The sequence below is a fragment of the Sylvia atricapilla genome, chromosome 8, assembly GCF_009819655.1.
Source record: "Sylvia atricapilla isolate bSylAtr1 chromosome 8, bSylAtr1.pri, whole genome shotgun sequence".
NCBI lineage: Eukaryota > Metazoa > Chordata > Aves > Passeriformes > Sylviidae > Sylvia > Sylvia atricapilla.
This window is the reverse complement of record NC_089147.1, coordinates 369443-391045: the sequence shown is the minus strand read 5'-3', so window position 1 is coordinate 391045 and position 21603 is coordinate 369443. Positions and strand designations below refer to the sequence as shown.

Genomic DNA, 21603 nt, shown 5'->3' with positions numbered 1-21603 from the left:
AGTCTACAGAATTTAAATTCTGTGGGTTACACCGCAGATATTGCTGTCTAATAATTAGAGGCGGCAGCACTAGGCCCAAGAGTGCTAAAATCAAAGGAAAGCAAAAGGGAAATTACTTGGTAGTGCTTTTATTGGGCTCTAACAGCTGCCAAACCACAGCATAAAAGGTTTAAACTGTGTAATTTCTACTTTCAGATGACACTGGACTGGAAGAGAACAGACTGCCTCAGCATAATCTCTTGTCTTTCACTGAGAACATCAGGACTCACGGCACAAAACTCCTCCTGCCAGGAGCCACCAGCCCCTCCATGAGGAGGGCGTGTGCCCCAGAAGGGTCGATGAGGTGCACTGAGGTCATTTGATCTGAAAAACTCTCTAAGGACATTGAGTCCAGCTGTTCCAACCAGCACTGCCAGTGCCAGCACTAAACCATGTCCCCAAGTGCCACATCCACATGGCTTTTAAATCCCCCCGGGAATGGTGACTCCACTGCTTCCCTGGACAGCCTGTGCTTGCAAACTCCGTTCCAGACAGGGATTTTCCCCAATATCCAACCTAAACCTCCCCTGGTGCAGCTTCAGGGTTTCCCTCTTGTTCTGCTGCTTGCTCCTTGGGAGAAGAGGCCAAACACCACCCAGGTCTGGGCCAGCCTCAGGATGGGGTAGGTTTTTAATTTATAGGACATTTGTGACTTACCCAGGGAAGGCAGCTGACGTATAAGGGAACTTGATGCATCCAGCCCTTGCCAAATTTCACATGTCCTGCTTTCAAAGCAGGAAAAGACAATGTCACACGTGCTTCTGGCTCTCAGCTCCTCTCGCCTCAAGGGTGCCACTGACACTTAGGGGTGGAAAAGCCCCGTGCTGAACCCTCCTGCCCAGCTGTGGTCACAGCAGCAGCTCTGTGGAAACAGCTCTCAGGAAAACTGATTTCATACATCTGGAGCAATTGGCTGTTTGTTTTGGTCTGTGCTGGGACAGGGGAGAGGGGAGCCGTTCGTTTTGGGGTTTTAAGATTTCTTCTAGGTACAAGTTAGGAAGTAAACAGCCCAAAGACTTGAAGTGAATGTTATCAGGAGTACGGTGCTCTAATTACAATTGCATAACTCATATTTCAATTTTATGGGAATATTAAAAGGATTCCTGGGAGAATTTTGAACAGTCTAAAAGTGCAACAGCACAAAACCCAATAAACCTTGCCTTCTTATGGAGGACATTTCCTTAAAGGGCCCAGCTCAGCTGCCAGAGCTGCAGTCTGTGCACAACAAATTTCCTCAAACTTCCTCAAAGATAAACTGCTTCCACAGTAGAATTTTCCCCCCTGCTACGGAGTAATGACAGCTTTTGCTGTTGTCAGGGCTGGAATCCAGAGAACTGTGTGAGTGGATGCAATGTATAAATATTTTCAGTGCTTGTCTGATTTGTATAGAATGGAAGATGTATTTATAGTCCCCATGAACACAGGATGGATGTGCTGGGAGGGAACCCTGTCTGTGTGGGCAGGAACACTTCTGACCTCCACAGCAGGTTCGGGGGGGGTGAGGGGCAGGAACATGATCAGAGTTCTCCCCCTTTGCAGTCCTGGGGCTGCCGGTGGGTGCAGTCACCAGGGGCAAAGGCAGGCAGAGCCGGGATCACGAGAAATCATCCTGTAACACAGCCGCCTGTCCCTGAGCCCTGCCCGCACCTTTGGGTGGCTCGGTGCGGTTCATCCCCCAGCACACCCCCGAGCACGCTGCTGCTGCGGCCAGGAGAGCGCTCCGAGCCCCTCCGGGGCACACAGAAGGCTGCTGGCACAGCCCGGGGTGTCCCACAGGGCTCGTGTCCTTGTCCCAGGGCAGAGGAGGAGGGAAGGTCACCTCTGTGCCCCTCTGGCAGCTGCCGCAGGAGCTGGGGAGCGGAGCCTGGGCAGGAGGAGTGCAGCAGGGGAGTGTCCAGCACCTCTGCCCACCCCTGGAGCAACAGGGGCAGCCTCTGGGGGGGCAGAGCCGAGGGGAGGGAGTGTGCCCGAGCAGGGCAGGGTGCCCAGCGCTGCCTGCAAGGTGGGAACGGCCCCTGGAGCTCCGATCCTGCTGCAGCCCCGCCAGAACCAAAGCCCCAGCACCAGCAGGGCACGGGAACAGCCTGGGATGTCTGGGGGGCACGGCGGGCTGAGTGCCCGGGGCCGCGGTCAGCGGGTGCCAAGGGCCAGGGCACCTGGGGAGCACCGGGGGACACCGGGGGATACAGGGGACACAGGGGACACAGGACTGTGGGGGACACAGGGGGACACAGGGGACACAGGACTGTGGGGGACACAGGGGGCACAGGGGACACAGGGGGCACAGGGGACACAGGGGGCACAGGGGGCACAGGGCTGTGGGGCACAGGGGGACACAGGGGGACACAGGGGGACACAGGGGGCACAGGGGGCACAGGGGGCACAGGGCTGTGGGGCACAGGGGGACACAGGGGGACACAGGGGGACACAGGGGGCACAGGGGGCACAGGGGGCACAGGGGGCACAGGGCTGTGGGGCACAGGGGGACACAGGGGGACACAGGGGGCACAGGGCTGTGGGGGGCACAGGGAGACACAGGGGACACAGGGGGCACAGGGCTGTGGGGGGCACAGGGGGACACAGGGGGCACAGGGGGACACAGGGGGCACAGGGGACACAGGGGGCACAGGGGGACACAGGGGGACACAGGGGACACAGGGGACACAGGGGACACAGGGGGACACAGGACTGTGAGGGGCACAGGGGGCACAGGGGGGCACAGGGGGAACAGGGCTGTGGGGCACAGGGGGCACAGGGGGACACAGGGGGACACAGGGCTGTGGCGCACAGGGCTGTGGGGGACACGGTGTCCTGGGGTGATGGGCAGCACTGCTGCTGCTCACAGGGAGCAGAGGTTACAGTAAGATTCAGAAGCCTTAAGCAGAGTTTGCCAGCCCTTGCCCCCTCTGATGCCCAAACACAGCCTGCAGGAAATGCTGCCCGTGCTCCCTGGAGCGGCAGAGAGGAGAGGAGGCAAGGAGGGACCCATGGCCTGGCATAAAGGAGCTGCAGCCCCTTGATCCCATCTGGCCCCCAGGTCTCTTCAGCCCCCAGGATTCAAGAGGTCCTCAGGTGCCCCACCCACACCCCTGACTTCGGCAGCCTCAGCACAGTGAGAAAGACAAAATGTTGCAGCTTTCATTCCCACTAGGAAATAAAAATATCATTAATATCTGGGCTGTCATCGTCTTTTAGGTCTTCAGACATTGCTATTTCATGACTTGGGTATTTGTGCTTTAACTGCTTCACACCCTGAAGCACTTTCTGAGAGGAATTCATTTGGGACTCCTCCTCCTCACAAGCAGGGTCTGCTGGCATGAGTGTGGGAGGAGACCAAAAACCTGAGCAAATACCCTGGCTTTCTTCACAGCTCCACTGCTTTTTGTCTTCAGGGTTAAATGAATGTTTTGGGTCTCCAGTTATTGGTCTCATGAAACTGCAACATACTTACAGTGTTATTCATCTCCTCCAGTACTCTCAATCCTGACTCAGTCATAGTGACAGCTCCTGCATGGGAATACAAACTCCATCAAAAACCATCCTCTGAGATCGCAAATCTCCCCAGGAAAGGATTAAGCTTTGCCTACAAGCAAAATTAGTTGTAATATTAACAGGTGTTCCTTCTGTCATGATACATTTTAGGCCAAATAAAGCTCAATGAATCAATTTCTGTAATGTAGTGCAATGCTCAGTTTCATAGACAGAGGATTGGCTGGGGACTGAGAGGTGCACTTGTGTGTAAATGCATGCACCAAATGTAGGCACAGGTTTGGGGGCATGGAGACGTTGCTGTGACCTTTCCTGTTTGGGCAGACACGTCCTCCCTGTGTGTGCAGGCTCCTCAGAGCTCAGGGACCATCCCTGCAGGCAGGGGATGAGCTGGGGGAAAGGGGCACAAAGGGAGCTCTCCCCACCAAAATGCCTCTCTCTGGAAAACACGGTGACCTCATAACAAACCCCTGCTGGCTACAGAGCCAACGCTCCCACAGCCTTCTGCAGCGGTGCCAGGACAGCCGTGAAAACCCTTCTGTACAAGGCTCCTCTGTTTTCTGCCCAGAAATTTTCTGGGCTTGTGCAGCCTATGAGAAGCTTAAAAACGAGGAGCAAAACTAACCCTAGGATAGGCTGTTACCCCGTGAGGAGCACAAGTGTCCAGAGGAGGTCCCAGGCCGTGGCAGAGGGACAGGGTGCTGTGCAGATGCTCGGTGTGGGAGGGGTGGTTCCTCCTCACAGCAGCAGTGGCTCCAGGACCAAAGCTGGCCCCTGTGACCCAGGAGGTGAAGCCCATCCCTGCCTGGCTGCACACTGGGGCTGACACAGTGGCCTGTGTCACTGCAGGAGCTGGGGCCCCTCGGGGTCACACTGTGCCTTGTGCCAGGGCCAAGCCTTTCCCTGGTGTCACAGCAGCAGCTGCCACCTCCCCCGGGTGGGACACTGCTGACAAGATGGGGCTTCTCCCTGCCCCCTCCAGGGCCTGGGGGCCTTCCCCCACCCCTGCCACACTGAAATGTGGTACCACGGAGGGGCAAACCCCGGGAGCTGAAGAGCACTTCTGCCCGAGAGAATGGGATTTAGATTAACTATTTTTAGCTGGATCTAGTGGGAGTTGAAGGAGAGCGTCTTCCAGGAGCTGCAGAATACCACGCTATATCGGGCGCCAAAATCAGAGCAGATGCTTCCAATTACACTTAATTCACCTCAATTATAAAAAAAGTTACCAAAAAAAAAAAATTACAGTTACACTAAGAATATCCTTCCTCTGGAGTTACAAGCATTTGGCACTGCAGACTGTCCACGCTGAAGAGTGGGGACACTGTGACACAGGCAGCCTGGGGGCAGTTTGGGACCCTGTACAGATTGCTGCTGCCCCAGGGACACGGGGCTGCTTGCAGAGGGGTTCCCTTCACACCCCTGGCTGTCTTTGGGACAGTTCATGCAGTGGCTGTTTGCTGGCATCAACAGCTTTGTGGCGTGTTAGGACATCCCAGAACAGGTATTTTGTTAGAGTCCACCCAGGAATAGGGTCTGGGGCTCATGCAGAGCATGTTATGTGTCTGGTGACAACACCGTGTCACCCCGTGCAGGTGCCAGAGGCTGGGACTCACGCCTGGAATGACAGCCCTCAGCACACAGTGACAGTCTGCAGTGCTGGAGGCTGGCAGATGGCCCCAGTGCCCACGCTGAGCACACTCACGTCCTGCTGGAGGAGAGGAGCTCTCCCAGCTCCCTGGTGGCACAGCCCAGGGAGGCAGAGGAGCCCCCGTTGGCCCGTGTGACCGGTCCTGGAGGGCACTTCCTCAGGGCCAAGTCGTGAGTCACTTTTTCCTCTGGCTTTTCTCTCTGACAAACTGTTTCCTACGGTCGCGCTGCCCAATTTATCAGCTGGAGACAGACCTCAAGGCCCGGGGTTTGAGCAGCCCTCGCTCCTCGGGGAGGGCAGGCAGCCCCAGCCCAGGCTGCAGGGTGCCCCTGCTCAGCTCCTGGCTCTCCAGGCACCCAGCTCCACGGCCACCCCGTGTCCTGCAGCCCCTGGGCTCCCCCAGCTCTCCCGGGCTGCCCTGGGCCCCCAGCCCTGCGCTGCAGCTGGACAGCTTCCTGACATTTTGTCAGACTTAAGGGGGAGAAAAAGTTGTTCAGACAGTGCTGATTTCCTAATTCAGTGTAACCTTTTCATATCCAGGCTAAGGACAGCTTGACATTTCTTCTGCATCCCAGGGAGAGGCTGCAAAGCCTCTCAGCTCTGCTCCTGGTGCCGCCGCACGTCTCTGTGACACATTGTGCTTTGTCAAACATTTGGAAAATATTAAACTAATTTTTAAAGCCTTTGCTCACCCACTTGAGTCACTGTCATGCAAAACCTGCAGGGTATTCCACTCTGCTCTGCCCACTCCTCCCCAAAACCCTCCAATTTACACTTCCCTGGCAGGGTGGGCAGGGCTGGATGGGATTTTGGGCAGGAATTGTTCCCTGGCAGGGTGGGCAGGGCTGGCACAGGGTGCCCAGAGCAGCCCCTGGATCCCTGGCAGTGCCCAAGGCCAGGCTGGACACTGGGGTTGGACACTGGGACAGTGGGAGGTGTCCCTGCCATGGCAGGGGTGGCACTGGGGGGGATTTATGGTCCCTTCCAACCCAAACCAGTCTGGGATTCTGTGATTGTCTCTCAAACATCAACATAACCTTTTCAAGACAGAAAGCAGGAAAGGTGTGTGGTACCCTCAGAGTAAGCACCAAAAGGAGGTCAGGCCCATTTATACATCCCTGGGCAAGCTCTACAGAAGGGGAAGGGAAAGCTGTCTTCCAGTCATGGAAAGCGCCAATCTTGGCTCCCTTTCCCAGCTTCCAGGGCTGTCTGAGCACCCTGCAGCAGCTCAGCACAGGGCCAGAAACTGCTTTGTCCTTACCTATTGCTCTGCTCAGAGGCAAACACTATTTAACGTGGCAGAGAAACCTCTGAAAATAACATCTTGGATGAATTAACATTTCATCTCTATGCTTGATTTGTTGTCCCCAGATAATGCAACGGGAACAAGCTTTTGCCAGGCTGTCCCATGTACCCTTTATGGGATCGTGGAAACTTTTAAAGCCTCCCTTCATCTGAAAGTTCTGCAGGTGGTGCTGCTCCAAAAAGCAAAGGTATCTGTCACCTTGAATTAAATCACCGTCTGGGAGATTAAAGGACAGCTTTCCTTCCACGTTTCTGACATCCCTTTTTGTTCCAGAATCAGCCTGTGTCCTGTTCCCACTTGAATAAGTAGATCTTTTTCCAAACCTCACAATTTGCAGAGAAACTTTGCAGGATAATTGTCCCTCAAACTGGCTGGAGTTGTTTCTCTTTTAATAACCATTTTTCAAGCTGCCAGCAGCTCTTAAAAGTAGTTTTGGATTAAAAAGGAAGGAAGACATCCCAGGACTTCATGTTTCTAATTATGCTCCCAGAGAGCCTTGAAATGACTTTCATGAATCCATGCCCACAGCAGCCAAGTCTCTTGCTGCTCACCGTGTTTCTGTCCTGATACAAATCTATTCCCTTTAATGGGGCTATTCCTGTTTCTAAAAGGCTTACATAAGGGTGAGCCAGTGGGTGGTCTCCAGCTCACACCTCTGCCTCGGTTTCAAACAGCTCCTGAAGGAACAAAACCAAGTTAGTTAAAATAAGGCCAAAAAGGCTTCTGCACATGTGGAGAGAAGGGCAGCAGTGTCCACCCACTGTCCACCCTCAGTCCCCAAGATGAGATGAGCTCCCAAAGTGTTGAGAGTGCTGAGCTTTACAAATACTGCTCCTGGTGGGCCCAAGATTCCCATTCTCTGCGGGCCCTGGGTCCATCCACTGCCTGGAAGGGAAGGTGAAACCACACTGGCCATGGAAGGCTGGAGCCCAGGGCTCCTGAGAAAACCCACAGGAGCCAGCTGGGCCAGGTTGGAGAAAAAGTCATTCCTAAATAACTGTCTGTATTTACAATTAAGGGAATTGTGCCCTTAATATGTGCCCTTAATAACAACTTTTTTATTAAAGGCTGGATTTAGAAAAAGGCACTTTGCACTTAACATCCAGATCTTGTCCATTCCTGTACTTCTCCGTGGCCCTCACCAGAAACATGGGAATCACAGTTAATCCATGTTGGAGAGTGATGCCAGCTCACCAGGCAGCCTACAAACATGATGTCTTGCAGAATTTTCACATGAAGTGTTTGATATTATTCTCAGATTCACTTTTCTCTAGCAGGCTTCTTGGCAAAAGCAGAAACAGGATCATGAGAATATTTTTCATCTGGTTATCTGTCTCTTGACGGCTACTGAAAAAGAAAAATAAAGCTGTTTCTTTAAAATTGTTTGCAGTTTTGGCTATGAGAGGGGCACTAAACAATGCAGGTTCATAAGGGAATTGAAATACAGCTCTGCAAATAAACTCATGGTGAGGTGTCTCTGTGCATGGCATCTGGAGAGCAGGGAGGAGTAAGGAAGTGTTCACTGAAAATAACCTGTGTCTTTCCCTGAGTCACTCCAGTTCTTGTTCCTAGTTTCCTGGTTTCATGTTCTAGAGCAGAAGAAAGGAAAAGTGGTGTCCTCATCCCTGCCTCTTTGGGCAGTCCCTGACCCAACCCTCGGAGCTGCAGGGAGCTGCTCTGCTGCCCTTGCTCAGCCACGGACCTTTTGTGAGCAAGTAACGTGCTCTGTTCCTGCTTCAGGAGATGAACAGACTTCCAAAAGCCTTTTACAAGGGTTTCTGTGAGGTGGAAGGTCCTGCTGGCCAGGAGCTGCTGCTGCAGTCCCACCTGCCCAGGTCACTGAGCTCAGCACTCCCTGCAGGGCTCCTGGGGCAGCATCTGGGAGCTGGGCTCAGGCCGTGCCCCAGGACTGGTCTGGCACCCAGGGACTGTGCCTGCAGCTGGGGAAAAGCTCTGCTGACCCCTGCTCAGGGTGGGGGACACAGAGGGAGAGCAGGTAATTCCTCAGAGGAGCGGCACTCGGTATGAGACGCTTTTGTTTTGGCCCATTCCTTGTTCCCCGTCCATAGAACCATGTGGAAAGTCGCAGCTGGAAGCGCTGGACCTGGGCTGGGCTGTGCACCTGGCCAGGGGCTGGCACAGGAGGGCAGCTCCCAGCCCTCGTGCTGCCTTGCTGAAACACAGACACCGTGCTGTGACACTGGGGTTGGCCTCAGCTCGGCTCCGAGGGAGCCCCAAAGCACACGGCAAAGGGAGATGCTGCTCCTGGCGCTGATGCTGCACCCCAGCGGGTCCAGGGGCTTCCCACACGGCAGGGACACGGCAGCGACACGGCAGGGACACCTGGGACACGGCAGGGACACGGCAGGGACACCTGGGACACGGCAGGGACACCTGGGACACGGCAGGGACACGGCAGGGACACCTGGGACACGGCAGGGACACCTGGGACACGGCAGGGACACGGCAGGGACACGGCAGAGACACGGAAAGAACACGGCAGGGACACGGCAGCGACACGGCAGGGACACCTGGGACACGGCAGGGACACGGCAGGGACACGGCAGAGACACGGAAAGAACACGGCAGGGACACCTGGGACATGGCAGGGACACGGCAGGGACACCTGGGACACGGCAGGGACATGGCAGGGACACGGCAGGGACACCGCAGGGACACCTGGGACACGGCAGGGACACCTGGGACACGGCAGGGACACGACAGGGACATGGCAGGGACACAGCAGGGACACGGAAAGAACACGGTAGGGACACCTGGGACACAGCAGGGACACCTGGGACATGGCAGGGACATGGAAAGGACACGGCAGGGACACGGCAGGGACACCTGGGACATGGCAGGGACACCTGGGCCAGAGGATGGAGGAGCAGGGGCAGGTGGGGACAAAGCTGCACAGGGAGCAGAGGGGCTGGAGCACGGGTGGGACCAGGGGCAGCTGCGGGCAGGGCTGGGGGAGCCGAGCCATTGCTGCTGCTGAGGAAACAGCCTGTCTGGGGCAGCTCCAGGCCTCTCTCTGCTCGGGGGGACGCTGAGACCCTCTGCTCAGGTTCCTGCCTCTGACGAGCTTTCCTTCGGCTGGAAAAACCGAAGGTAGGAAATAGAAAATTGAATTGACACAGGAGTCTGGCTGTGCACAAGGGATAACCTGGCACACGTGGGCAGGTGTAGGGCGGAGAAAGCCCTCACCTGGGGTCAGTGTTTGCACCCGGGAACTGTAAGGAAAACCCCACGCTGACTAATGACACAGGTATTCAGGACTAGAGCAAAGAGCTGTGAATGCTGACGGAAGCAATGCGCTGTCTCCACCAGAGGCTGAATAAAAGTCCGTCCTTGGCTCACTGTGAAGCTGCCATACTCTGAACCAAGTGGCACAGCTGAACCAGCACAATTCATTGGCATTTGTTGTCAGGATCACTGTAATTCTCTCATTTAAAAAATTTCAGGGGATGGTTGCTGCCCAGCTATGGTTCCCAGCACAAGCAAGTCTGTAATTTGAGGGTTTGGGTCTCAAACAGCAGCTGCCATCAACCAGGAGTCGCTTTGGGGGTCTCACTCAGTGCCCTGGCTGTGGGGGGTCCTCCCGTGGCCATTCACTGTTCCGTGTGCTTCAACAGGAGTTTGTGTCCTCAGCATCATCCTCAGCCTCACCTCCATCCTTGGCTGTGCCTCCAGCACAGTCATCTCTGGAAGACCTGCCTCCTCCTGGCTGCCCAGCTCCCCACTATTAACAGGATTTAGCTAATTAGCCGAGAGCAGTGCTGTTCTCCCTCACCAATGTAAAGGGTTTACTATTTTTATCTGACTCTGGATGGTTTTGGTTCCTAGGGGATTAAGGTCATAGGGCACATATTTATTCAGATGCTGGAATTCTTACATCGTTTTTCCATTACTCAGTTGGGAAGGAGGAGCCTCAGCTCCCTCTTCCTCCCCTCTGGCTGCTCGCCTCCCTCCCTGCCCTGCATGGGAAGCCATTTCCTCTGGAACAAGAACGTTCTCTACTTTCACTAGTGGTACACAACCCAAACAGCTTATTTTTAACCACAAGTGGTGTCCAAGAGAGCGACAGAGCCGTGCAGCCACTGCAGCCACTGCAGCCACTGCAGCCACTGCCCTGGTGTTTGTCTGCAGCAGGAGACTTTATTCCAATGCATTTTTGGAGCTATTACTTCCATATGCTGCTTGAAAACAAGGATTCTGCCTTGCAGGACAATGCTGTTTTCCTTCTGGACAGCTCTCCCCGGGTACAGCCCCAAAACCCCTCCACACCCTGAACTCACTAGGTTTAGGGCATTTCAGTGATCCCAAAGCTTCAAAGTCTAGCCTGAAAATGTTCCTGGTTCACACACCCCTGAGGTGAGCTGAACCCCACAGCATCCACACCCCTGAGGTGAGCTGAACCCCACAATATCCACACACACCCCTGAGGTGAGCTGGACCCCGCAGCATTCACACACACACCTGAGGTGAGCTGGACCCCACAGCGCCTGAAGCTCAGCTGCTGGACAGGAGGTTTCCATCAGTAGTTTCACCAGCAGTGGAATCAGAGCCCCATTTCAGGAGGTGTCCCTGCGTGGCCACAGCCATTTCAGGCCTGGCTCCCTGCTGGTGCTTTGGTGCAGCCCAGGAGGGACTGACTGCTGTCTGGTGCAGAAACCACACGTGCTGGGAGGTATCCTCCTCTGGTGTGCAGTATTTCAGCATCCCTGGGGGATGTGACAGCACCCAAGGGGGCAAGGCTGGGCTTTAGAGCTGCACCTACTGCAAAACCACTGAGATTCCTGGTGAGCCTCAGAGCCTGCAGGAGCTTCTGTGAGAACCTCGAGCTGGTCCTCACAGTTCTGTTTCCTGCTCTCAAGCTTTGCAGGTTACCAGGTGTTCTCCAGATGAGCAGAGCTGCTGCTGGTGGCCCTCCCTGCACATGCACTGGTGTGCTGTGAGCAGTGGGGGACTGCAGGGACATGGGACATCCTGCCCTGATGGAGGCTCCCCTGGAGTGCAGGGGCCATGCTCCTGCTCCCTGCAGTCACCAGTGGGGAGCACCAGGACCTTGGTCTGTGGCCTGTAGGTTGCACAGCCACGGGCATTTTCACCCTTCTTCCCCTGGCCCGAGGCTGGGATGGAGGAGGCCTAGAGGAACAGAACTTTTAAACTAAATTACACAAGCAGTAACAGTGTCAATATCATTGCTGCAGAAAGGCTATTACCTAATCACCTAACATTAAAGAAATAGATTAACATGGTGTCTGTTCTCCCAGGACCATAGATATTTTTGTGGGATATGGCATTATAATAAAAATTCCCCAGACTTCTACTTAATCTAGAAAACTCATTAAATAGATCCAATACACTGTGGAATTCTATATAGAAATGTTATTGTTAAATGTGTACCATATTTCTCTGTCTCCTTTGCCCAATCATTTTCATCTTGTAGCATATTTTACAGAGTGAAGGAGATAGAAAGAAGACCCAGAGCTGATGCAGCCTATAAAAACCAACAACCTGTGCGCTTTCATAAAACCATAGAATCACCGACTGCTTTGAGCTGGAAGGGGCCTTGAAGCTCCTCTCATGGGCAGTTCATGGAGGGATGAAGACGACCAGCTTCACGAGGATCAGCTCCTCTTTGCCAGCCCACTGCTGGGAGAGACCCAGGTTCCCTGGGAGCTGTGGGGAGGCACGTCCCAGGACCCAGATTTCCTCCAGCAGGTTTGCAGACCCCAGGAGGACTCAGTGCCTTCTGCTCTGCCTTTGCCTCAGTGTCCCAGCCCTGGGCACTCACAGAGCCTGAGGTTTTCTTAAAACCTTTGAGGAAAATGAAATTCCTAACAAAAGTCAGGTGCAGAACAAGAACTGGAGTGGCTGTGCTGGGTTAGGAGCCCCCTGGGACAGCAGGGTTGGCCCAACCACACAGACAGACACCCAAATGACAAGAAACTGAATTCTGAGAACTGGGCATTGCTTAACATCCCCTCAAGTCCCTCTCTGTCTGCTGTCTGATAGAATCAGCTGAAAGTCCTCCAGTTTTCATTTTACACTCTTTTCACTCTTCACAAGAGCTGGAGGAAATGGTGCAGGTCACACCTTGTCTCACAGGTTGTTCCTGGGCTCTGGGAGATTGTTACACAGGAGAATGACCAACGGTTTGCCCTTTAGATATCCTGCTTCTCTAATCTCTTCCATACATTTATAAATTTTTCCATTTCATACCTTTCTATACATGCAACTTTTGTGCAACGGAGACTAAACTTTAGCCAAGAGCAAACACAGACAGCTCATCCCCAGCTGGCAGAGGCCCAAATCCAACTGCAATAAGTTTTGAATGTTCTCAGCAGAAAACCAGGGTCAGAGCTGCCCTGTTGCTGTGCCAGGGAATGGGCAGGTAAAGGTTGGCCTTTGGAAGCTGTGTGTCCTTACTCTTCTTACTACAATGACAACGGGGTTTAGGCACTTTTCCACTTTTCCACTTTTGTCCCCACAAAAGGCCCGGGAGGCAGAAGCCCAGTTTCACACTGTCTCAGAGAGCAGGAGAGGGCAGAGGCCAGGGCTCTCCTGCCTGTGCCCAGCCCACCTCTGGGGTGCACTGAGAGCACGGAGCCCACGCCGGCAGCGGGGCTGTGCCGGGCCCGGGACACATGGACAGAGGCTGGGACACTTTGGAGCCCAGTGGGAGCACTTCGCCCTGCCCTGAATGTCAGTGGCCTCGGGAGCTCCCTCGGGGCTGGGCGGGTTCAGCCTGGGCCACCTGAGATCACCAGGGCCACCTGAGCACAGCCTGGGCCACCTGAGCACAGCCTGGGACACCTGAGACCACCAGGGCCACCTGAGCACACCCAGGGAGCACGGCAGGGTCACCCACCAACCCACCCACCGTGTCACTCCTTGCTGACACAGAGCCCCAGGGTGGTGACACTGCCATCCCCATGACACTGCCGTCCCCTACACACTGCTGTCCCTGCTCTCCTACTGTCCCTGCTGTCCCTGCTGTCCCTACTGTCCCTGCTGTCCCTGCTCTCCCTGCTGTCCCTGCTGTCCCTGCTGTCCAGCTGTCCTGCTGTCCTGCTGTCCTACTGTCCCTGCTGTCCCCGCTGTCCCTGCTGTCCCTGCTCTCCCTGCTGTCCCTGCTGTCCTGCTGTCCCTACTGTCCCTGCTGTCCCCGCTGTCCCTGCTGTCCCTGCTCTCCCTGCTGTCCCTGCTGTCCTGCTGTCCCTGCTGTCCTGCTGTCCTGCTGTCCCGCCAGGAAAGCTGAGCTTGGAGCACTCGGGGAGCTGACACCCACCACGACAGCCCTATGGTGCTGTATTGCTCTATTTTATTGCTGTATTTTATTGCTCTATTTTATTGCTGTATTGGAGTAAATCTCTACTCAATCCATGTTTCCATTGGACAAATAAATGGTGTTGCAGCTTTCCAACACTTCAAGGCCAACCTTTCCCAAGTGCCGTGGCTTGGAGTGTGGCTTCCTGCTGCGGGGGTGAGGAGAGCTGGGAATGGCACGGGTGATGTCCCAGGCACTGTCCTCCCGGCCGCCACCGCCGGGAAAGGGCAGCAGCCTTGTGATGAGCAGTGCTGTGCCCTCCTCCAGGGCCAGCTGCACCTCACCTATCCACGAAACACCCCACAACAAAATCTATACAATGCTTTAGGGTTTCTCAAGAAGTGTTTGCAAGGTGTGACTCTTTATGAGCTGTAAAAAGTAAATATTTGGATAGCTTTTAGCAGACCACACGGATCCATCTGGGGTTAAATCCTTGTAAGGGAAAGAACTGTGAGAAGAGAATAAATACGAGAAACACAAAGAGGTGCAAAAATGTGCAAAAAAACTATCTTTTATTCAGAAAAATAGGAGCAGCAAGCAGTTTGGGGGTAGGGCTCTTGTTTGGCTTCTACAACAATACTTCTTTTTGGCTGAAGTTTAAAAGCTCAAAACTCTCTGTTAACCTTTATTTGGTGAGTGACAAACACAGAAAGAACCGCCTTAAACCTGTGTAGGTTTCGTTTTGCTGTTCGAGGAGTTCCGGTAGGTTTCGTTTGGGTGTGTGTGTTACAACACTAAACAGAAAGAACCATCCCAAAGCCGGGTAGTTCCGTTTTGCCGCCGGAGGAATCCCGGTGGGTTTCGCTGGGAAATGTGTGTGAGAAGGGTGCGAAGGCGGGCAGAGATCAGGAGGCAGCAGGAGCCGCCGAGAGCCTGGAACAGCGGAGGGATGCCCCAGAGGAGCAGGGCAGTACCATGGCACAGCACAGCCCTCCTCAAGGCCACCGTTAGCCAGGGCCTCAGCCCCTTAGGAGAGGCTCCAGGAAATCCAGAACAGCCCCGCGACCCACAGATTGGCTCCACATCCCACTGTGGGCAGCCCACTGTGCCAGGAGCCTCCCTGTGCTCATCCAGGGACTGCTTGGCTGCTTTTAAAGGACGAAAAAACACTTATTCACCTCATCCCCCTCACTCAACATGGGCAGCTTGCAAAGTCTCCAGAGCATCCCTCTGCCTTGGAGTGATACCATACCTGTGCCTTGGAGTGACAGTATCCCTGTCCCCAGTGACAGTATCCCTGTCCCCAGTGACAGCATCCCTGTCCCCATTGACAATATCCCTGTGCCTTGGAGTGACAGTATCCCTGTGCCCAGTGACAGCATCCCTGTGCCTTGGAGTGACAGTATCCCTGTCCCCAGTGACAGTATCCCTGTGCCCAGTGACAGAACCCCTGTCCCCAGTGACAATATCCCTGTCCCCAGTGACAGCAGCACAGCCCACCAGCTCTGGGCAGGAAGAAATGCCTCTCAGTGACAGGGATGCAGCTCCACTGGAAAGTGAGGAACTGTGTGGCACAAGGAAAATCATCCCCCTCCCCGAGCAGCACCGGGCTTTTGCAATTCCTCTGGAAGTGCCTGGGCTGGAGGGGGGTGGCTGTGTGCCGTGGTTGTGTGCAAACACCACACACCCCCAGGACGGGGATGAGGCAGCCCAGGGCTCTGGAGGTGTTAGCCCGAAACCCTCAGCAGGGAGGAATGGGGAAGGAGACACTCCTGTCCCTGCTGTGCATCAAACCTTTACTCAAAGGGTGCTCGGGCCTTGGCAGTGCCCAGGGAGGTTTGGAGTCCTCATTCCTGGAGGCGTCCAAGGAATTCCTGGAGGTGGCACTCAGAGCTCTGGGCTGGGGACAAGGTGGGGATCCAGCAGAGGCTGGACTCGATGGTCCTGGAGGCCTTTTTCAGCCTCAACGATTCTGTTATCCTGTGAATACAGCTGACATAGTTGAAGATGATTATCAGTGTGAACTTTTCTTATTGCTCAAGAGACTTTGGACACAGGCCCTTTAGGAAGCTCTGTGTTGCTAAAAGAAGCCACCTCATGGAGCTGATGCCAGCAGTGCCCCCAGGAGAGCCCCTGGGTGTCTGCCTCTGGCTCTTGCATCAATATACGGATGCTCACAAGCTCTCTGGGCACCCCCTTGCTGGGGATTTCACGGTGGTTCTCACAGAGTGCTCAGTGGTACAGGAAACTGGACTCCTGGGGTCCTGCAGAGGTGCTGCAGAAGCAGTGCAGCTGCCGGCTGTTACAGAGGGGATTTGGGACTCCTCAGTTTTATTCCCGCGGGTACCAGTCCTTTTCTTTAGGATCCCTTTACCTGCGGACTTTGCCCCTGATGGTGACAAACGCTGACACAGCTGCCCAGGGCAGGGAAGGTGCAGATGGCCCCATTTTCCTTTCCCTGCCTGCCCTGATGTTGTTTGCAGTGTGACGAGTGCCGCTCCCCCGGCCTCACCTCACTGCAGCAGCTGCACCCACTGGGCTGCCCCTGCCAAAGAACAGCAGCAGCAGCATCTCACTCCCTGAGCAGCTGGAAGAAGGACTCTCACTGAAGACACAAGCCTGTGATGCCCTTTCTGCCCTGATTTACTCCTGTATGCTCAGCATAAAGGAAATCACACCCTCCCCACTGCAGAAGTCACGGAATCACAAAACGGTCGGAATGGCCATGGGCACAGGTACCTTCACCAAACCAGGCTGTTTGGTGCTCCACTCAAGCTGGCCTTGAACATGTCCAGGGAAGGGGCAGCCACAACCTGTTTGTACAACCTGTTCTAGTGCCCCACCACCCTCCAAGAGTGCATTGTCCCTCCTGTAAATCACCCTGGCTGTAAACACAGAACAGCAACATCCAAATAGTTTCAAGCACACTGGGAAACACTGTGGTGCACCTGGAAATCGTTTTTGAATAACAAATTCTGTAAATATATTTTATTTCTTTGTTTTAAAGCAATGTTTTCAGTGCACAGCATGGACTGCCACTGAATTCGGTGCTTGTTGGGGTAGGGGACATCCACCACTCCAGGAAATACAAAGGATCTTCTCATCTGTGTCACAGACCTGATCAAAGGCAGCATTTTAAAAAAGAATTTTAAATAAAAGAAATGGCATTTGTAATTGCTATAGAAAACAGTCCATGTTTGTCAGAAGTTACATTTTTCCTTGTTGCCTCCCTCATGGCCTGGAGTGTGAGCAGACACTGCTGGTCTCTGCATCCTCCAGGGACAGAAGAGGCAGCACCTGTGTGCTGGGCTGTGAGCAGCTCCACTGTGTGTCACCTGGGATTTCAGTGTTAGACTGATCAGCTGCAGCTGCCCACAATCACAGCAAAAGGCTCTAAATACAAATGGCACTGCAGGTGTGGGACACTGAGATGGGAGTTCCACTCTGTGGGAGAGTCTCAAAGGCTCAGAGGCCCAATCCTTGGCAATACTTTAAGATATTTAGGCTCCACACCTAAGCCAAACCTGCAGACCACTTTTCTCCAATTGTTTCAAAGCTCCTTAGTAAAAACGAACCTGATTCTTGAGGTCTGTTGCTCAATGTTAGCATTCAAGGCAGGCACCAAGGCTGGAAATACTCAGACTACACTGTCTGGGTTTTAAGTACTGGAAAACAAGGAGCTGTGACAGGAAACTTGAAGCAGCCTTAGCTAGCAGTGGTGTTTTCCCTACAGTAACACACTGATCAGCTCCCACCAGCTTCCAGCTCTGTGTGGGGAGGAAGAGAAATAATCTCAGCCTTGAGCCCATGGGACTCAGCTCAGGGGCAGAGCTGGGAATGCTGGAGCTGGTGCGGGTGCAGTGGAGGCAGCCACAGCCCCTGCTCACCGCACAGATGCAAAGTGGCACTTTGATACTCACTCCTGTTTCCCCACCACTATACTGTGCCATCCCCTCTGACATGCACTATGTGAAAGAAGGCACCCACTGAGGTGCACTGAGGGACACACAATTCAGCCCTCACCTTCCCCGAGTGCTGTACTCACTGCTCGTTTCCCCATTGCCGCAGGAGACTTTTGTATTCAAACAGATTTGCCCAACTATTTTTTTCCCACACAGCACAGGTACAGATCTTGTTCCTCCAAATTTCACAAGTACCAAAGCATCAGCCCTGCACAGTTTGCCTTGCGAACCAGCTCATGTCCCCTCTACCCCTCAGCTGCACCTTCCATCATATTTGTACTGGCTCCTGCAGCAGCCCAGAACCCAGATTCAATCATTCCTGCCCTGGGTCACCCCTGGGGCTGCCCAGGCCACACGTCTGGGCTGGTGCTGTCCCCTTCACTTCTCCACGGGGGTGTGGGATGTTCTGTCTGCCCTGTGCTCCCACACAGCTGCTGCTCTCAGGTTCCACTGCCCCTCGCTCCGTGCTCAGCCTTCCTGGCTTTTGGGAACGGCTTCCATGAGAAACCCTCATTGCATAAAGGAGGCCCTTGGAACCCGCTTGAAAGTGCTTTATATACGCTGTGGTAGTTTATGTTCCTGTTTTCTAAGCTTTTACCCACTCCTCTCTGTGCAGAAGGTGTGGGATTCACACCGGGCATTGGCTGGACACTGCTCGATTTGTGTGCACCGTGATACCCTCACACTGCAGAGCCTCCTCTGCTAAAGCAATTGCCAAAGTCCCTGCCCATCGCAGCGGTGATTCCTTATTCCAGTTTCCTGTTTTGAGCACTGCCAAGCAGTTCACCTGGATGCCGTGTGGGCATGGGATCCCTTCCCAGCTGGTGTAACCCGACACGGCTCCCTCCAGCACACCCCGCCTTTGATGTAATCGCTGCTGGCTGGAAGCTGTAAGGCTGTGCCAAAAACACAACAGCAGCAAAGTTCCTTCCCCCTTTTCTTTTTCCCTGTCTGTGGATATATCAAGGTACACCAGGGTGGTGTGTTGGATCAGCTCACTTTTGACGGCTCTGATGGCTGCACCCACATAACATCACCGCATCCACAGTGCAGCTTCACGCAGTTCTCTCAGGAGCCGCACAAAACCCTAGAAAAGACTTTGCAGAGAAGTCCAGCGCAGTTCCGTGTCTCCACATTGCATCTGTGTGCCACAGGTCACCGGAGGTCAGCAAGTATCCCAGGGATGAGGCGGAATTCCCGAATTTCAATATCTTTTTTATTTAATTGCTTATTTGGTTTGTACCTCTGTCAAAGGAAGGCCGGTGCCCAGGATGTGGCAGAGCTTTTGCCACTGCAGTCGCGTCCCTGCCAGCCGGAGTTTGCCCCAGAGGGGACCCGAGAGGACCGACCCGCGGGTCAGTGTCACTCACTGTGTCCCCAGCCCCGGCTCCCGCGCCGTGTGTCCCTGTCTCAGAGCCGCCGTGACACACGGGCCGCCGCGGGACACGTTCCACGCGAAGCAGCAGTGACCGAGCTCTCACTTCCAGGTTTCTTTGGCAAAGTTACCGGGCCGCCTCCTTCATCAGCGGGGGCTGCCGTGAGCTGCGGACGGTTCTGGCTCCGCACGGCCCGGAGGCCGGCCCTGCGCGGGCTGGTGGCTCCCGGGCACTTCGTCCGGCACCGCCGAACACCGTGCGGCACAGCCCCATGGCGGGGAGCACCGCGCCCCTCCCGGCGGGGAGCACCGCTTTCCGCCAGCGCCGCTCGGCCAGTGCCGGTGCAGGGGCCCGCGGCCGCCATCCCCCGGGCAGGGAAACCGGGCAGGGACACCGGGCACGGACACCGGCCACCATCCCCCGGGCACGGGCACCGGGCACGGATACCGGGTAGGGACACCGGCCACCATCCCCCGGGCACGGACACCGGGCACCGGGCACGGGCACCGGGCACAGACACCGGGCAGGGACACCGGCCACCATCCCCCGGGCACGGACACCGGGCACGGATACCGGGCAGGGACACCGGGCAGGGACACCGGGCACGGACACCGGCCACCATCCCCCGGGCACGGACACCGGCCACAGACACCGGGCAGGGACACCGGGCACCATCCCCCGGGTACGGCCCCCGGGCACAGACACACCGGTTGCGGAGGCAGCGCCCGCCCCGCCCCGCCCCGTCCCGTCCGCGCCCCGGCCCCGGGCTGTGTCCCCGGGCAGCGCCGCTGTGCGCAGTGGGGCAGCCCCGGCCCCGCCCGCCCCTCGGGGAGCCGCGGCCGCCGTGTCCCCGGGCCGAGTCCCCCGGGCCGAGTCCCCGGGCGGCGTTCCCCGTGCGGGGCCGTGCGGGGCCGGGCCGTGCCGGGGGCGTGTGGCGGGCCCGCGGCGGTGGCGTTGCCCCTTTAAGAGCGGCGCGAGGCGGCGGTGACGTCGCGCGCGCAGAGCGCTATCCCGGCGCGCCCGCCCGCCCGCACAGCCGGGAGCGGCGGCGGCAGCGCGGAGCGCCCGGACCCGCCCCGCGCGGCACCGCCACCGGCCCCGGCCCGCCGAGCCCCGCACGGCCCGCACCGCCCCGCGCCGCCGGCACCGCCGCCCTGCCATGCGCCGCGGCCCGGCGCCAGCCTCCGCCGGCGGGAGCCGTCCCGGCAGCAGCAGCAGCAGCAGCGCGGCGGCGGGCGAGCGCTGAGCCGCGGCCCCGCGGGGCGCGGATGTTCGCGGGCTGCCCGCGCCGGGAGCTCTCGCCGCGCTGACGGGGCGGGCCCGGCGCCCCGCTCGCCGCAGCGCCCCGCGCCCGCCCCGGGCTCCCCGCAGCGCCGCCGCTCCCGGCCGCGCTTCCGCCCGCGCCATGGCGGGGAAGGCGGCCGCGGCCGGCGCCGGGGTGCTCCTGGTCACCGCCAACGTCGGCTCCCTCTTCGACGACGTAAGTACCGCGGGCGCGGCGGCGGCGGGGCTGGGCGGGCGGCTGCCGGAGGCGCCGGGGGCCCGTCCCGGCCGTGTCCCGGCGCTTCCCGGGGCCGGGACGGCTCTGCCCCAGCGCGGGGCGGCGGCGCGGCCGGGGGGCGCCGGGGCCGTGTCGCTGTCGCCGTCCCCGAGGCGGTGGCCGTGTGACGCCGCCGGCAGCGCCCGGGGGGAGCGGCGGAGCCCCCGAAGCGCCCCGGCCGCCTCCGGGCGCTCTGCCCCGGCTACCGGGCACGGTGTGACTCGAAAACGCAGCGTAATTTTGGTTCGGCGTAGGGTGAGGGCAGACCTCCGGAGCGCTTCTCTCCGCTGCAAATAAGGCGAGAGCTGCAGCCGGCACAGGCGAGCGGAGGGAGGAACGCTCGGCTCGGCTCGGCTCGGCTCGGCTCGGTTCGGGGCGTCAGTGAAGGCAGATGTCGCTGACCGTCGCTGGGCTCCCGGACACGGCCCCGAGAGCCGCTGGGGCCGGCAGCAGAGCCCCCCGGGCCCGAGCAGGGCACACACGTCCCGCAGCACCAGGGCAGCGTTTCCTCGCTGTAGAGTGATACACATCTGGCAGAGAATTGGGTCCGGGCTTGTGCTGTGTGTTGTACTTGCTGTGTGTTAGGAGGGGCTTTGCTCTAAGCCCAATGCACAGAGCCCTGAAATGCAGTAACCCAAGAGGTGTTTTTGGCTGGTCTTCAAAGTCCGCTTTGCTTTTTCACCACTTTAAGGGCTGTTCTGACATTCGCACTTCGATTGTAATAGCTGTAGTTAAATGATGCAGTTCACCTTTTCTTCAGGCGAAGTAGACTTTTACTGTTATCACCACAGTTAGCTGTGCACTTAAACGTGCCGCTTCGTATTGAATGAACACTGTGAAAATGTTCATCTCACGATGATTGTCATGGTTGTGGCCTTGGGCATACAGCGTCTGTGTGTGAATGCTGCTGCTGTGTTCAGTGGGGTTTCAGCAGGTGGTTCCTGCCTTTTCCCTATCCTGGAGC

General features: G+C 56.5%; 1 protein-coding gene across 5 annotated transcripts in view; it reads left to right on the top strand.

Annotated features, from left to right (window-relative positions):
• The first annotated feature begins 20412 nt into the window (after positions 1 to 20412).
• Positions 20413 to 21603, top strand: part of INPP5A (inositol polyphosphate-5-phosphatase A) — a 188596-nt gene continuing 187405 nt past the window's right edge. For 2 of the 5 annotated variants that reach the window (XM_066323376.1, XM_066323377.1), the window contains exon 1: positions 20418 to 20579. In XM_066323376.1, the coding sequence (XP_066179473.1) occupies positions 20505 to 20579 (75 nt within the window). In that variant the 5' untranslated portion in view covers positions 20418 to 20504. Of the gene's footprint in view, positions 20580 to 21603 lie in introns of all 5 variants that reach the window. The other 3 variants (XR_010744086.1, XM_066323374.1, XM_066323378.1) reach the window with 3 other exon arrangements.